The following is a 17,955-nucleotide window of genomic DNA, read 5'->3' as shown; positions in this document are numbered from 1 at the left end:
GAGGCGAGGACAAGACATGACATCACCCCGCAGGGCAATGGCAGAATGGCCTGACTTACCCCACGGAGGCGAGGACACGAAGAGACAAACACCAAAGAATAACAGACAGTTCCATCTCTGCATCGGGGTTGCTCCGAGTAGCAGTTACGGCCAGTAAACTCGGCTGGCTACGGAAACAGCCGGATCTCTATCTAGCTCGGAGTGACTGACGGCCACTCGGCTGGCTCAGGAAACGGCTGAATCCATACCGCAAAGACAGCTCCGACTACTGACAGCAAGGCTCAATGAGGGGATGGTTCCCCAATCGCGGCCTAAAGATGGCAAGTGGCCGCTCCAGCCTCCATCGGCAGGTTGCTCCCAGGGGATCTTGACAAGACAAATCAGCAGCCCACACTCAACCCCAAGGCTACTTATATTCCAAGCCGCAAGTTGAGAATCAGGTGCCTATGAATAATTCAACCAAAACAAGGGACAGCTGGAAGACCCGGAGTCCTGAGTCCACGGACCGGACTGCGAACTGGAATGCAGACTTCACGGACCGGGCCATAACGAGACCTCATCTGGGAGTTAAAATACACACACACACTAAACATGGTAGTCTTCACCACTTCTCTTCCACACAAAGAACACATCTTCCACACGGAGTTTTGGTAGTACTGCCTTTTCCACTGTTTCTCTTCTCTCATTTAATCTATTTCTTCTTTTAAATTAAGCTATGTAGCATTTGAAGTATGAAGTGTTGCTATAAATGAAATTATCAGTATTATTGTTATTGTAATATTATTATACCACAATAAGATTGACAAATGGAAAAATAAATTGATTGACTCACCAATCAGTGAGAGAAGTGACCGTGACGGGATGAGGTAATCCTTCTGATGTCGGGCCTGTATTCTGTTGTGGAAATCCTGAGGCACTGGCCGAGATGTGCATTGGAGAGTCTGTTTCTGTCCTGGTTCTTGATAGAGTTCTTTGAAGAAAACAATGACTCACATGTACACTTCTTCGCTAAAACCTCTACTCTTCTTGTTGCCATGTTAGCCGACAATGGCACTGTCTTTAATAGCTCCACAACCGTTTTCTCATCATGAGTTAAAACTTCGCCAACTGTATCAATTGCACACGTTTCAATCAACTCGGCATCAGCGAATGGCTTCTTAGCTTTGGCAAGATCCCATGACACATGCAATGATGCAGCTGTTGTGCTCTGTTGTGCAGATGTTGACTTATAGCTGGTAGAAATGGAGTGCTTTATGCTGTTATTATATTTGTGATGTTTTGTTAGTGTTGATCTGATTTTGCAGGGTATTTGGCATTGAAACTGGCAGCATGTGTAGTGTTGAAGTGCTGCTTCAGATTTTCTGTTTTGCTGACAGCTACGGCAGCGGCGGATCTACTGACCATCGTGATTGCGGTGATATTGTGGCGGTTCAGTTATTATTACCTCCCCGAGACTTTCCTGGACATCACCCCTGGGTGCAGTGTGATCTCTGCCCTGGTACAGGCAGCCACAGAAATTTCTGTCTGTTTCACCGTCACTTTTACTTTTGATCGGTTTGTCGCCATTTGTTGCCAGAAGCGGAAAATAAAACATTGCACCGGGAAAACTGCGGCTTTGGTTCTGACAACAACCGGCGTTCTGCTCTGCTTTAATAATGTGCCCTTCTTCTTTATATATCGTTCTGTGAGAGTGGTTGACAATATACCCTGGGACTGTATTGAAATACCGGGCTACTATATGGATCCCGGGTGGGTGGGATATGACAGGCTTTCTACCGTCCTCACACCATTACTCCCATTCAACGCTCTGACAGTCAGACACATTTTGGTGACTAGTCGTGTCCGTAAGGGGCTGAGGGGTCAGAGCAAGGCGGAGAACCGCAGTGACCCGGAGATGGAGAGCAGGAGGAGGTCTGTGATCTTACTTCTCACCATCTCCGGAAGCTTCATCATCCTGTGGTCGGTGAATGTTGCCGAATTCCTTTACAACACCATCGCCGGACTGGATCCAAGTGTAAGGCGTTTCTTCTTTGTTATGTTATAATTGAAATGGCTTGTTTATTATGTTAACTGCTGAGAAAGTCCTCCCGCTAGCAGCTTGTTTGGATTATGTTACAGATAAGAGGGTGAACAAACCAATTGGGATAGATGTTATTCTTTCTGTGTGTCTGTAAGTTATTGTGATGGGTGGGTTTTTGGGAGAAGGCGGGAGAGAGAGAGACAGAGGATGGACAAGGTGCTGTGAGTCTGCTAACAGGGTCAGACCCCGCACAGGAGTCCGAGGTCCAGGGTGTTCGGCGAGGAGACAGAGACGGACTCGTGTGGAGCGTCTGGTCGACCATTGTTGTTGGTCCCAGGCGGGTGGTTGAGGTGGTCCAAGGGAAGACGCAGGGTGAAGAAGGAGGGTCCTGAGCTCCAACTGTTTCTGCACGAAGAGATAGAACTTTGATAGGTGTGGTGCCTTTTATTTTCCTTTTGTATTTTATTCCCTATTATTAATTATATAGTTCCAGTAATATCTATAAACTGTAATTCATTTAATCGTATCTGGTGTATTGTCTGTCATTTGGGCGGGGTGGGGTACGTCACACCGCATCCACACAAACTAATTACCTAGTTTGGCAGGGCCGAGGGCTGTTTCCCTAGACGACCGCGAGCTGAGCGACCGTGAGGCTGGCCATGGGGGCTACATTTGGGGGCTCGTCCGGGATTTGAACCCGGGACCTCTCGCACCCCACCAGCATCTTCCACCCTGACCTGAAAAGCAGCAGGTAAAGGATGTTCAGCCTCTGGTTTTTTTCTTCCTGATGACTTCTTTTTGGTCAACTTTCAGTTTTTCCACTTCATTTAAACTGTCGATAGTATCTTTTCCAAGGTCTGTCCTCCTTTGCTTCATCTCCGCTGGCGTGTAGTCAAACTCCCCTCTCTGGGCTCTCGGTTTTCTGTTCGCCTTAGTCAGACCACTTCCTTGATCTTCCCCAACTTGTAAGTCTTCCAATCTTTTCTGGATTAATTCATCAGTACATGACCATAGTGTCGGCTCGGAATTCCGTTTCTCCTCACGGTCTGTCCTCCAACTCCCCGCCAAAAGCCCCTGGTTCCCAGCCATATGTTCTATCAACAGGAAATTCAACTGGTATGTCCGGTCATTTTTCTCACATTGCACCAAACTCCGCCAGCTAGTCCTGCAGACACAGAAGACTGTTATGGGAGAAGTACTTTGTTCATTATGGCCTCCCCCGGGTGGATCCATAGTGATCAGTGACGGGACTTCGAGAGCAGACTTATCCATGAATTACTGGGTATGCTTGGGTTTGAGAAATCCAGGACCACCCCCTATCACCCGCAAGGTGATCCTCAGCCCGAGAGGTTTAACCGGACCCTGCTGGACATGCTCGGCACTGTGGTGATCGGTCAGAAGAGTAAGTGGAGTCAGCACATCAGCCATTTGGTTCACTGTTACAATTGTACTCGCAATGACCCTACGGGGTACTCGCCCTATTATCTGATGTTTGGGCGGGAAGCGAAGTTGCCCATTGACCTGTGTTTTGGGACTGAAGCGGGTGAATTACCTTTGAAGCCATATCTGAAGTATGTGTCCGATATAAGGAGAGAGTTGAAAAGGGTGTACGAGTTGGCTGAGACGGCGGCCACCAAGCAGAATTAGAGGAATAAGAAGAAGTATGATCAGAAAGTGAAATTCTCCCAACTATGGCCAGGAGAGCGGGTCTTTATCCGGGATTTAGGACTACCTGGTAAGCACAAGTTGGCGGATCGCTGGGCGGCCACCCCCTATGTGGTAGAGAGCCAGATGCCGAACCTACCTGTTTACTGGGTGAGGCCAGAGGGTGTGAAGGGGCCTGTCAAGGTACTCCATCGGAACCACCTGTTGCCTCTGGGTCGAGAGGTGAAGGTAGACCCAGAGCCCGAATGGGCGTTTACACCTAGTACGAGGACTCCGTGAGGACGCGGGCGGGGGGGAAGAGCCTGCTGCGAAAGGGATGGGGCTGGTCCCCACCCCGAAAAGGGGTACGTCATCGGAAGACGATGATTCGGTCGTGTGGCACCTCTTTCCGTTCACTGATTCCCCGGTGCCGGGAGAAGAGGCACCTGGCCCTTCCTCCACTGAGTTAGGGGAGAGGAGGGAGGGTGCTGAGGAGCCACCTGAAATACAGCCAGCATTGGGGAAAGAGAGGGTGGAACCAGAGCCCGAGGCAGAGGGCTCACAGGTGCCGAGTGGTCCCAGTGAGGGTGAGGGTCCGACAGGTAGGCCCGGGGTGTCACCTGTGGAGTCTGAACCGGAAGAGTCAGCTGAGGAAGTACAGAGGTCTCAGAGGAGTAGGCACCCCCCGGCGTTGACTTATACAGTGCCGGGAGAACAGGGTGTGATCTTTACAACCCTGGGAAGTTATGTCACTGCTTTATGCACCTCGGTTGTGTTTTGTAAGGAGAAATGGTGAACTCTGTTAAAGTCATGAGGACATGACTTTTATTTGGTGGGGAAGAGTGCAAGGCGTTTCTTCTTTGTTATGTTATAATTGAAATGGCTTGTTTATTATGTTAACTGCTGAGAAAGTCCTCCCGCTAGCAGTTTGATTGGATTACGTACAGATAAGAGGGTGAACAAACCAATTGGGATGGAGGTTATTCTTTTTGTGTGTCTGTAAGTTATCGTGATGCGGGTTTTTGGGAGAAGGCGGGAGAGAGAGACAGAGGATGGACAAGCTGCTGTGAGTCTGCTAACAGGGTCGAACCCCGCGCAGCAGTCCGAGGTCCAGGGTGTTCAGCGAGGAGAGGAGACGGACACGTGTGGAGCGTCTAGTCGACCATCGTTGTTGGTCCCAGGCGGCAGGTCGAGGTGGTCCGAGGGGAGACGCAGGGTGAACGAGGAGGGTCCTGAGCTCCAACTGTTTGTACGCTAAGAGATAGAACTTTGATAGGTGTGGTGCCTTTTATTTTCCTTTTATATTTTATTCTCTATTAATTATGTAGTTCCAGTAATATCTATAAAACTGTAATTCATTTAATCGTATCTGGTGTCTTGTCTGTCATTTGGGTGGGGTGGGGTACATCACACTGCATCCACACAAACCAATCATCTAGTTTGGCGGGGCTGAGGGCTGTTTCCCCAGACGACGGCGAGCTGAGCGACCCTGAGGCTGGCCAGGCGGGGCTACACAAATAATTAAAATGATTCTGATCACATTTTTCAACACACCGGAGACATGCTGATGATATTATGTTGTTGCACAAACACGTTTATTTATGGAGTAAAGCAGTCCAAGTTCAGAGAGCAGTTCATCAACACAGCAAAATATCCGCTCACATCAATTATTCAACTAATTAATAAAAAGAATCTGAGCTCTTCTCGGAGGCGGTCGCAATGTTTTCGATCTTGACTTTACAGAACCAGCGGTAATCGGAGAACGTGGCAGCGGGAGAGAGTAAAACTGGTTTAGCACCCAAGAGAAACACAGCACAGGAACAGAGTCTACGACACCCGCACCCCGCCACCTCCTCTCCTACCGATTATTAAACTCATCCTACCTTTTATTTTCAGCTTTCCACCATATTCCCGCCCTCGTCACCGCCAGACCCTTCTCGGTCTGAGAAAGCCAGACAGGTTCTGGGGACATTCAAGACCAAATCGGCAAAAATGCTACTTTAGTCTTTTGCATTAAAAAAAAGCCCAACACGAACTTACAGTAAAGGTTGCACTGATGTACGGGAGGCCGCACCGGGAGCACCGGATACAGTAGATGAACCCAACAGACCGCAGGTGAAGTGTTGCCTCACCTGGAAGGGCTGATGGTGATCCTGAATGGAGCTGAGGGGGGAGGTAAACAGGAAGGTGTAGCACTTCCCTCGCTTGGAAGGACACGTTCCAAGAAAGGGATTAGTGAGGAGGGGCGAATAGACAGGGAAATCTCTCTGGAAAGCAGAGTGTTGGCGGGGGTGGGGCCGGGCGGTGGGATAAAGGAGTGTTTGGTTGTTGGAGATGAGAGAAGTTGTGGAAGATGATGCCTTGGATATGGAGGCTCATGGGGCTGCAGGTGAGGACAAGAGGGACTCTGTCAATGTTAAGGTGACTGTAAGATGGAGTGAAGGTGGATTTTCAGGAAATAGAATCGATTGGACTGAGATCAGCCTCAATGCTGGAGGAAGGGAAACCCATTCTGGTGTCCCAGAAAGGAAAATCTCACCCTGTGAGCAGATATGGTGTGGACAAATGAACTGAGAAAAGGGAATAGTGTTTTTTTTTTACAGGAGACAATGTGGGAAGAGGTTTAGTCAAGATAACCCTACAGATCCAAAGGTTTACAAAGAGAAAGTGTGAGGGTGTTTTATGAGCCCTGCCTACTGCCACGGGCAGTGTCTTTCTCGGGTCAGCTGTCGCCTGAATGCACCAGGGTGGATGGCGGAGGGTTTTGCAGAGATAACGAGTGCTGTCGGGGTCAGAGGGGTTTACAGAGATGGGGTATGGTGAAGGGGTTGGAAGGGTTTTCACAGATGCTGAGGGGTGTTTGAGCATTTCTCCACCACTGTGGAAATGTACTTTACCTCTAGTTCCAAAATGGCATTTTTGTCTGTAACAAAATGAAGCACGTATTGTATCGGAGTGTTTGGCTGATAACGTTCGGCAACATAATCCTGAGGGAACCCGAGTACCTGAATGCAGACCTGCAGTCCCTACACTGTATTTCATCTGCCACTTTTATTTCCTTTCCAAAAGTGCATGCCTATACACTTCCCTACACTGTATTGCATCTGCTATTTCTTTGCTCATTCCTCCAATCTGTCAAAGTCCTTTTGTAGTCTCTCTACTTCCTCAAAGCTACCTGTCCCTCCACTTATCTTGGTATCATCGGCAAAATTTGCAACAAATCTATCAATTCTGCCATCTAAGTCATTACCATATAATATGAAAAGAATCGGTCCCAACACAGATCCCTGTGGAACACCAATAGTCACACCACTGTTTATCCATGCAAGAATCGTTCATGTAATATCATGGGCTCATAACTTTTAAGCAGACCCATGGGTGACAACTTGTCAAGGACCTTCTGAAAGTCCGGGTGCACATCATCAACCCATTCTCCTCTGTCTGTCTTGCTTGTTACTTCTTCAATGAATTCAAAGAATGTCATCATGCTTGTCAGACAAGATTTTCCCTTGAAGACAACATGCTGAAAATGGCTAATTTTATCATGTGCCCCAGACACCCTGAAAACACATCCTCAACATCCGACTCCAATATCTTCCCAACCACTGAGGTCAGACTAACTGGCCCATAATTTTGTATCCTCTACTTCTCTACCTCCTTGAAGCGTGGAGTGATATTTCCAAATTTCCAGTCTTCCAGAACCATACCAGAACCCACTGATTCTTGAAGCATCGTTACTAATCCCTCCACAATCTCTTCAGTCACCACTTTCAGAACTCTCAGATGTACACCATCTGGTCCAGGTGACCTATTTACCTGCAGACCATTCTATTTCCAAGAACCTTCTCCTGAGTAATGTAAATTTGCACAATTCTGACCACTGACATCTGGACATCCACCATCCTGCTAGTGTCTTCCAGAGTGAAGACTGATGCAAAATACTTATTCAGTTCATCCGCCAGTTCCATGTCCCCCATTACTACCCGTCCAGCATCGGCTTCCAGTTGTCCAATATCCACTCTCGCCTCTCCTTTACACATCTGAAGAAACATTTGGCATCCTCTTTAATATTACTGGCTAGCTTAACTTGGTATTCCATCTTTTTCTTCTTAATTACTTCTTTTAAAGTTGCCTTCTGTTGGTTTTTACAAGCTTCCCAATCTTCTAACTTACCACCATTTTTGCTCTGTTATATGCCTTCTCTTTGGTTTTTATGTTGGCTTCGCCATGGTTGTTTCAGCTTGTCTTTAGAATACATCTTCCTCTTTTTTACGTATATATCCCGTGCCTTTGAATTGCTTCCAGAAATTCCAGCCATTCTGTCGTCATCCCAGGCCATGTTCTTTTCTTATCAATTTCAGCCAATTCTTCTCTCATGACTTTGTAATTCTATTCATTCTATGGTTATACTGGTACATCTCACTTTAGCTTCTCCTTCTCACATTTCAGGGTGAATTCCATTATATTAAGATCATTTGCCCCTATAGGCTCTTCTTCATTAAGTAACTAATTAATTCCGGTTCATTGCACAACACCCAGTTGAGAATAGCTGATCCCCAGCTGGGCTCAACCAGGAGCTGCTCTAAAAAGCCATCTTGTGGGCATTCTAGGAAATCCCCCTCTTGGGATCTTGTGCCTACCTGATTTTCCCAATATATCTGCGTGACTACCTCCCATGACTCTTGTAACTTTGCTGTTTTGGCATGCATTTTCTTTCTCCCGTTCTAATTTGCATACAAGATACTTACTACTGTTTGGGGTCTCCAAAGAAATCAAGATCTTTTCACCCTTACTGTTCCTTAGTTCTACCCACGATGACTCAACACCTTCCAACACCATGTCAACTTTCTGATGATTTGATTTACAAATGTTAGTAATTTTTTACCAACAGAGCCACAGCACCCTCTCTGCCTACGTGCATGCCCTTTTCAGAAAAATACAAGAATATGGGACACAAGAGATACTGCAGATGCTGGAAGTCTTAAGCCATACTCACAATGTGCTGGAGGAGCTCAGCAGGTCAGGCAGCATCTATCGATGGGAATCAACGTTTTGGCCCAGGTAGCTGGAATATTAACAGGCAAAGAAAATAGAAAATAGGACGAAAATGAAAAAAAAACTTTTGACAAAATTTACTTCAGGGCTCAATAAGATTTCCCAAGCAGATCTGTATGGCATATCAAATACAACAAAGGTAATATACACCTTTGTTATACCCAATTTAGTGTATTCTTTCATCAAAATATCATGGTCGCATTCCAATCTGGAAACTTCACAAATAAAAACAAGAACTTAAATGGCAAATTTAGAAAAGCCTATTTACACTCAAACACAATTAGATTAACACTACTGAGAACAGAAGGAGAAAGAGCTATAAAAGACATTTAAAAAATCACCCAACTATCTGATAATATTTCTAAAGTATATATTTTCATACAAAATAAACAGGATTCAGCACTCCATGCAGAAATACAGACCAGAAAACTTAAATGAGAGGCCAACTCAGAAAAATGAATCATCACTATGAAGAACACGTTAACCGGTGGAATGAGTATGACCTTCCATGGGGGACATCCCAATGATCTGAGCAGACTAGATAGTGACAGGGAAACATTGAGAGCCTGACTCAGAGTTGGAGACCTCTTCCCAGAAACAGGGTTTCCTTGGGGAAATACAGAACAAGGTGGTTAACGTTTTAAAATATAAAAAATTTCTTCAGCTGTTCATCGATTTTCGATGATGACTGCCGTATGGGCAAGGTTGTCTGGTAGACCGGCAGTTGCCCATGCTGCAAGTCTCCCCTCTGCACGCCACCGATGTTGTCCAAGGGAAGGGCACTAGGACCCATACAGCTTGGCACCGGTGTTGTCACAGATCAATGTGTGGTTAAGTGACTTGCTCAAGGACACAACATGCTGCCCAGGTAAGTCTCAAACCAGCAACCTTCAGATCACTAGACCGACGCCTTAACCACTTGGCCATGTGCCATACATATATCAAAAATACATAAGAGACAAACAGACCAGGCAATAAATGCAGAAAATGCCAAGAGAAACCAGACACAATCGAAGACATTCCAGGATCCTGCAGCAGTTTAACTCAATCTGATCACTTACAAAGGTACAATCAAGTGGCAAACATCGTTCACCAGAGTCTTGCTTTAAAATACAAACTCAAGAATGACCACCTTAACTTCATTAAGGTACCATAAATTCAAGCCTGGTCCAGCTTTAGAGTCAAAATCTTACAAATTATATGATAATCAATACATTATTACATTAAGGACAATTCATAATAACCATCCAGAAATAATATTACAGGATAAACAAGCAGGAACAACTCCCTGAAGAGATATACCCATTCCCATCACACACATGTTCCTCGACCAATGGAGCACCTCACAACAGGCATTGTTTGTGTCATCAGTCAGACAACCAAATTGTTTTCTCTGTCAATCAGCTTCCAAATGTTGCAGCTCTGACATTTGTTGCCACGCCCCACTGCTGATTCAATTCTCATCATCATACGTTCTTACCCCGACCATCGTCCAGACCCCAAACTCTGCCTCTGGTTTCTGACCCTGCTCTGTTGAACATCCATCTGATGGTTTCCCATTCTGCATTCAGTCTTTAGAGGACAGTGGTGTTTTCTAACAACCCTTTAGAAGCAGGGAAAATGACCCATTATGTGGAAATAAGTCAACTACCAATGTCATTCTTCCTCAGCCCAGAGATTAGAGGGACAAAGAGCATCTCAGACAGAACTGCAGTCAGCTCGACTTCTTCAGTCTGCAGAAAATTCAAGGGAAACCTCTTCACCCACACAGTGGTGACTGTTTGGAACCCATCATCACAGGGAGAGCGAGAGATGAACAACAGGGGAGGATTTAAACGGACTGTCGTGGAACATTATCACTGGCAGGGTCCAGATGGCGTGAGTCGACTCTCTATTGTACACTAGGTGTGTTATAAATTCACTACTACCGAAGACAGAGTTTAAAATAGAACTGATTTATGTGTCTGAGATCCAGAATATAAAACTCCAGTTCCATTAAAGGTGAATATGCAGCAGAAGAAACTCCTCCCATGCCCAGTGACTAGGGTGCAGAACTGGGTGTGGTGAGCAGCAGCTATAATTGCAGAGTTCAGCACCGACAGTCACTCTCGAAATTGCATTCAGCAATGGTGACGGACAAATATCCAGCATGCAGCTTATTGAAACTTTCTCCCCAGGGTGAACCCGGTAGTCTGTCACAAGTGTAACATGCTGTAAGGTTCTACTGCTAATGTAACGGCCTCTCAGCAATGTTTCACTGCTGAGGTAATGGTTTCCCTGTAACAGCAACGTTTAGGTTACGACTAGAGATAACAGAGTTTTGGAGTGCAGGGCTATCCAATGGCAGAAATGTTCTTTGTTGTGAGTCTGGAAGAGAGATTTTCATGGTCTTTTGCTCAGGAGAGATGAGAAGACATGAATGGAGAGAGTGGGCCATTTTTTTCTTGTGTTTACTTCCCAAACCATATAGACAAAGTAAGAATTATAAAGCTCAATCATTTAATCACACATTGTGTACTGTTTGTTATGTCAGGGTACTGATTTGCAACAGGGGACACATCGCGCAGCATTCACCCAAATGAGATTTCTTAAGTTTGGCCGGGCTGGGGGGCTATTACCTCCTATATTAAGCTGCTAGCCGAAGGTTAGATTACTGAGTGAATCCCTTCCCACATTCACAGCAGGTGAATGGCCTCTCCTCAGTGTGAACTTAACGATGCACATTTGGTTGATTTGGCTGAGAGAATCTCTTCCCAAAGTTGGAGCAGGTGTTCGGCCTCTACACAGTGTGAACTCGCTGGTGTCTCAGTCGATGAGATGACTGAGTGAATCCCTTCCCACAGACTGAGCAGGTGAAAGGCTTTTCTCCAGTGTGAACTCGCTGATGTAGCTTCAGATTAAATGACCTAATGAATCCTTTCCCACAGACTGAGCAGGTGAATGGCCTCTCCCCTGTGTGAACTCGCTGATGTACCATCAGTTGAGATGATTCAGTGAATCCCTTCCCACAGTCTGAGCAGGTGAATGGCCTCTCCCCAGTGTGAACTCGCTGATGTAGCTTCAGTTGAGATGACCTAATGAATCCCTTTCCACAGTCTGAGCAGGTGAATGGCCTCTCTCCAGTGTGAACTCGCTGATGTACCTTCAGTTGAGATGACGAAGTGAATCCCTTCCCACAGTCTGAGCAGGTGAAAGGCTTTTCTCCAGTGTGAACTCGCTGATGTACCTTCAGTTCCGATGATCGAGTGAATCCCTTCGCACAGTCTGAGCAGATGAACGGCCTCTCCCCAGTGTGAACTGACTGGTGTATTTGTAGGCTAGATAACTGTGTGAATCCCTTCCCACAGTCTGAGCAGGAGAATGGCCTCTCTCCAGTGTGAACTCGCTGATGTACCTTCAGTTGAGATGATTCAGTGAATCCCTTCCCACAGTCTGAGCAGGTGAATGGCCTCTCTCCAGTGTGAACTCGCTGATGTACCTTCAGTTGAGATGACCTAATGAATCCTTTCCCACAGACTGAGCAGGTGAACGGCCTCTCCCCTGTGTGAACTCGCTGATGTAACTTCAGTTGAGATGACAGAGTAAATCCTTTCCCACAGTCTGCGCACGTGAACGGCCTCTCTCCGGTGTGAACTCGCTGATGTACCTTCAGTTGAGATGATTCAGCGAATCCCTTCCCACAGTCTGAGCAGGTGAATGGCCTCTCCCCAGTGTGAACTCGCTGATGTAGCTTCAGATTAGATGACTGAATGAATCCTTTCCCACAGACTGAGCAGGTGAATGGCCTCTCCCCTGTGTGAACTCGCTGATGTACCTTCAGTTGAGATAACAAAGTGAATCCCTTCCCACAGTCTGAGCAGGTGAACGGCCTCTCACCAGCGTGAACTTGCTGATGTATGTTCAGTTGAGATGACAAAGTGAATCCCTTCCCACAGTCTGAGCAGGTGAACGGCCTGTCCCCAGTGTGAACTGACTGGTGTGCTTGTAGGCTAGCTAACTGTGTGAATCCCTTCCCACACAACAAGCAGGAGAATGGCCTCTCTCCAGTGTGAACTCGCTGATGCACCTTCAGTTTGGATGAGCAAGTGAATCCCTTCCCACAGTCTGAGCAGGTGAATGGCCTCTCTCCGGTGTGAACTCGCTGATGTACCTTCAGTTGAGATGATTCAGAGAATCCCTTCCCACAGTCTGAGCAGGTGAATGGCCACTCTCCGGTGTGAACTGACTGGTGTCTCAGTAACTGAGATGACTGAGTGAATCCCTTCCCACAGTCCGAGCAGGTGAATGGTTTCTCTCCAGTGTGAACTCGCTGATGTACCTTCAGTTGAGATGATTCAGAGAATCCCTTCCCACAGTCTGAGCAGGTGAATGGCCACTCTCCGGTGTGAACTGACTGGTGTCTCAGTAACTGAGATGACAAAGTGAATCCCTTCCCACAGTCTGAGCAGGCGAATGGCCTCTCTCCTGTGTGAACTCGCTGGTGAGCCATTAGGTCAGATGACCGAGCGAATCCTTCTCCACAAATTCAGCACATAAACAGCCTCTGCCCAGTGTGAATGACTGGTGTGTCCACAGGTGGGAAGACTGATTGAATCCCTTCTCACACACAGAACAGGTGAAGGGCCTCATCCCAGTGTGAACTTGCTGATGTACCTTCAGTTGAGATGACCGATTGAATCCATTTCCACTGTCTGAACAGATGAATGGGTTCCCCCCCCATGTAAAATGACAGGTGTGCCAGTCGGTCAGATGATCGAGGGAATCCCTCCCCACAGTCTGAGCAGGAAGGATGGTCGATTGAATCTCTTACTCCAATTCTTAAATATCTGGACAGAGACAGCAAAACTGGCGTGTTGTGTTCGAGATTCCCGTAGACAAATTCCTTGTCATTTTTAACCTGTAAAAAGATTTACAAAATCCATCAATGGTTGTAGGACAGTATGTCAGATGAGATCACTTGAGCTGTCAAGGTGTGATCTGACATCGCACTGTTATAGTGAAGTTCAACCTAAGTTGGAGACAGAAATCATCTTCTAACTGGGCACAGTGCTGGTATCTGGGATGACCATCAAACTCTCTGATGCTCTTCCTGTCTCTATAAGAATGGGGAATTTCTGCCATCTCCAATCTGTGACCTGGCTCAGTTTGACTCTCTCAACTGGTATTATTCCCTGTTCCCACTGAGCTGCATGGGTTCCTGGCCCCACAGTAACCGAAACACTCTCACACAAACAGCCGGCAGTGTATTCCACGCACCCACCACTCTCTGTGTAAAAAACTTACCCTGACATCCCCTCAGTATCTATTTCCAAGCACCTTAAAACCATGCCCCCTCGTGTTAGCCATTTCAGCCCTGGGAAAAACCTCTGACTATCCACACGAACAATGCCCCTCATCATCTTATACACGTAAAAAAAGGCTCTAAACATAAAAAAAGAAAATTATACATGGCTTTGAGGATTTGTTAGAAGTATACAAAATTATCAGGGTATAGATAGGGTAAATGCAAGCAGCTTTTTCCACTGAGGTTGGGTGGGATGACAACCAGAGGTCATGGGTAAGTGGGGAAGGCGAAAATTTAACGGCAACGTTTGGAAAAGCTCTTTACTGAAATGGTCATGAGAGTGTGGAATGAGATGCCAGCACAAGTGGTGAATATGAGCTTGGTTTCAGCATTTAAAAGAAGTTTGGATGGGAGCCTGGATGGTTGGGGTATGGAGGGCAATGGTCCCAGTACAGGTAGTTGCATTAGACAGCTTAAATCTTTTTTCAGCATTGACTAGATGGGCCAAATAGCCTGTTTCCGTACTGAACTTCTCCATGTTTCTATGACAGAAAAGCCTGCCAGACTTGTTTGGAAGAGAAAAGGTAGGAGTGACAATGGAGCAGCAATGGCTGGAGTTTCTGGGAGCAATTCGGGAGCTGAGTGATCGATACATCCCAAAGAAGTGGAAGCATTGGAAAGGCAGGAGGACACAACTGTGGCTGAACTGAGGAGCCAAATCTAATATAACAGCCAAAGAGAGGGAAAATAATAGAGTAAAAACTATCGGGAAGCTTTTAGAAACCAACAGAAGACGACTAAAAAAAAAAGTCGGATGAGCTCAGGAGGTGGAATTATGATATTGCAGTCATTAATGAGTCTTGATAGCAGCCAACAGTCTGAGGCATTTAGAGGAACAAAATATCCAGGGCCTCAATATTTCTGGAAAACCAAGGTTCCCTGCACCAGTTACCTTTCAACTTTTATTTTGGCAGGCACATACAAACCCTACACACTCAAAATTTCACTTCTGAAGGCCTCCCACTTACCAAGTACTCCTTTGCCAGAAAACAGCCTGTCCCAAACCAACTTGTCAGATCCTTTCTGATACCATCAAAATTGACCTTTCTCCAATTTAGAATCTCAACCCGTGGTCCAGACCTCTCTTTTTCCAAATTTACTTTGAATTTCATGGCATTATGATCACTAATTTCTGTCGCCAGCCCTGGATCATTTCCTAACAGCTTATTGCACACTTCTACATTGGGAATTCTACGTACTGATTAAGGGCACATTTGACAAACTCTACCCCATCTAGCCCTTTTAGAGTATGGGAGTCCCAGTCAATGTGTGGAAAGTTAAAATCACTTAATAAATCAACCTTTGTTTCTTGGCATGGTCTGCGATCTCTCTACAAATTTGTTCCTCCAAATCCTTCAGACTGTTGGGTGCAACCAAGTCCCAATAATGGCTACAATATCATAATTCCCTGTCCTGAGCTCATCTGGCTTTCCTATGATGCTTCTTGCAGTGTGATATACACAGCTCAGCACATTCATCACACCATGCTCAAACATTTGATTGCTGACTCTGAGGTCTGAAGAACATCTGACTGGAGTCAAGAAAACAAACTCTCGCCCATTGTCACAAAAACAAAGAAGCTGATTGTGGACAACAGGAGTAATGGAGGCAGGCTAACCCCTATTGACATCAAGGGATCTGGGGCTGAGAGGGTGAACAGCTTTAAATTCCTCGGCATAAACATCATCAAGGATCTCACATGGTCTGTGCATACTGGCTGTGCTGTGAAAAGAGCACAACAGCACCCCTTTTACCTCAGACGGTTGAAGAAGTTTGGGATGGGGCCTAGAATCCTAAAAACTTTCTACAGGGACACAATGGAGAGCATCCTGACTGGCTGCATCACTGCCTGGTATGGGAACTGTGCTTACCTTAATTGCAAGAACCTGCAGAGAGTGGTGCGGACAGCCCAGAGCATCTGTAGTTGTGAACTTCTAACTATTCAGGATATTTACAGAGACAGGTGTGTAAAAAGGGCCAGAAGGATCATTGGAGACCCGAATCACCACAACCACAAACTGTTCCTACTGCTACCATCCAGGAAACGGTACCACAGTAAAAGGACAAACAGGCTCCGGGATATCATCTTCCACCAGGCCATCAGACTGATGAATTGATTTCTATGTTATATTGACTGTTCTTTGTACAAACTATCTATTATGAATTACTATAAATTCCACATTGCTCATTTAAATGGAGATGTAACGTAAATATTTCTACTCTTCCTGTATATGAAGGATGTATGTGATAAAGTCAACTCAATTCAATTCACCCTCTCCAATATCTGTTCTGTCATTCTGGCTCCCATTCCCCCAAAAACGTATTTTAACCACATCACCCCTCCCACCACACGAGCACTAGCAAACCTTACCACTGGGATATTAGTCCCGTCTTGCTCCGTTCCCCTCACTAACAAATCCCCTATCACCCCTTTGACTTTCCTCTGCCAGGTAATCCCCCCCGCCAACAGTTTCTAAAGAGGTCCACCTGTTGTTGTGCGCGATAGCAACAAGAGTACCCTGCAGTGGCTATTTAACCTCATTCCCCTTCATGACACTCACCCAGTTTCCTGTGTCCTGCACCTTGGGTGTAACTCACCTCTTTTCATGTTCATCTCTGTCACCCCCTCCAACTCCTGGATGATCCGGAATTCATCCATTTCAAGTTCCAACTCCTTAAAGTGCAGGGTTACAAGCTGCAGCTGGATGCACATCTTGTTGGTGAGGGCATCAGGGACACTAGAGGTCTCCCCACATTCTCACCAATGTCCCTTCTAATTTGTAATGACCAGTGTGCACATAAATCTTGTACTGTGCATTTTTATACCCAGTGATAACATGTGCACAGTGAATTTTATATAGGGTGGTATTCATTTTAACAGCTAGCAAATAACTGTCGAAAAGCACTTTGATCTCCTCTGGGTTTGATGGAGTTAATCTGCACTCTCACACAGCCTATGTAGCAGGCCTGTAACAGGTAATGAAGGATTTTCTCACCAGAGCTTTTGCATACCGTCCGTATGTGGTTTGTTTGCTAAATTAAGCTTCAAATAGTCAGATTTCCGGACTTACGGGTCATCAAGGGAATGGCGGCGTAAGAAAAAGGTCTCTTGACAAAAAAGAAGGTAAATTGCCCCAAAATCGAATTTAGACAAATACTTAATATTGCATAACTATATTCATAAAAGGGGCAAGGATGATGTCTATGAACAAGATTAAAAAGTCCACTCCGAAGGCTGATAAACATAAAGAGACACAGCAAGGCGACGGGCCTAGCTCCCCCACAGCAAGCCAGGACGGAGATAATGAGGGGGAATCGGTGACTCTGTCTTTGATTCTCGGAGAGATTCGCGAGCTCCGACAAGATAACAGCAAACAGCTGGAAGATATTAAAGGAGAAATAGTAAAAACTAACTCGCGGATAGATGAAGCCGAAGCGAGGATTGTTGGAATTGAAGAGAAGCTACCAAACGCCGAGGAAGTGATAGCAGAAATGCTGAAGCTGCAAGACCAGCTCCAGTGGAAACTAATAGATCAAGAAGGCCGCTCAAGAAGGGAAAATGTGAGGATTTACGGAGTCCCCGAAGGAACTGAAGGCAAACCCGGATTGATGATTCCCTTCATAGAGAAGCTGCTTAGAGAGAACCTTGTTATACCGGCCACAAAAGACCTACAGATAGAAAGGGCTCACCGCGCGTTGGCACCACAGCTCCCGGCAGGCGCCCAGCCCAGATCGATTCTGGTCAGATTTCTCAGTTACAGAACGAAGGAAGAGGTGCTTAAAAGGGCATGGCAAAATAAAGGTTTCATGTGGAACAACCGTAAAATCAGTTTAGACCATGACTACGCACCGGGGATTCTTGCCAGACGGAAGGAATATACGGAAACACGGA

At 46.0% G+C, this 17,955-nt stretch overlaps 1 protein-coding gene across 2 annotated transcripts in view; it reads right to left on the bottom strand.

Annotated features, from left to right (window-relative positions):
* Positions 1-17,955, bottom strand: part of LOC140207120 (uncharacterized) — a 44,694-nt gene that overhangs the window by 14,765 nt on the left and 11,974 nt on the right. The window contains exon 2 of one of the 2 annotated variants that reach the window (XR_011888501.1): positions 8,661-8,729. Coding sequence is in view for 1 of the 2 variants with exons in the window: in XM_072275450.1 (XP_072131551.1) it covers positions 11,499-13,208 (1,710 nt within the window). In the remaining variant the exon portion in view is untranslated. Of the gene's footprint in view, positions 1-8,660; positions 8,730-10,462; positions 13,617-17,955 lie in introns of those variants that run through there. The other variant, XM_072275450.1, reaches the window with a different exon arrangement.

Source organism: Mobula birostris, chromosome 13 (genome assembly GCF_030028105.1).
Source record: "Mobula birostris isolate sMobBir1 chromosome 13, sMobBir1.hap1, whole genome shotgun sequence".
NCBI classification, from domain to species: Eukaryota; Metazoa; Chordata; class Chondrichthyes; order Myliobatiformes; family Myliobatidae; genus Mobula; species Mobula birostris.
This window is presented reverse-complemented; position numbering and strand designations above follow the sequence as displayed.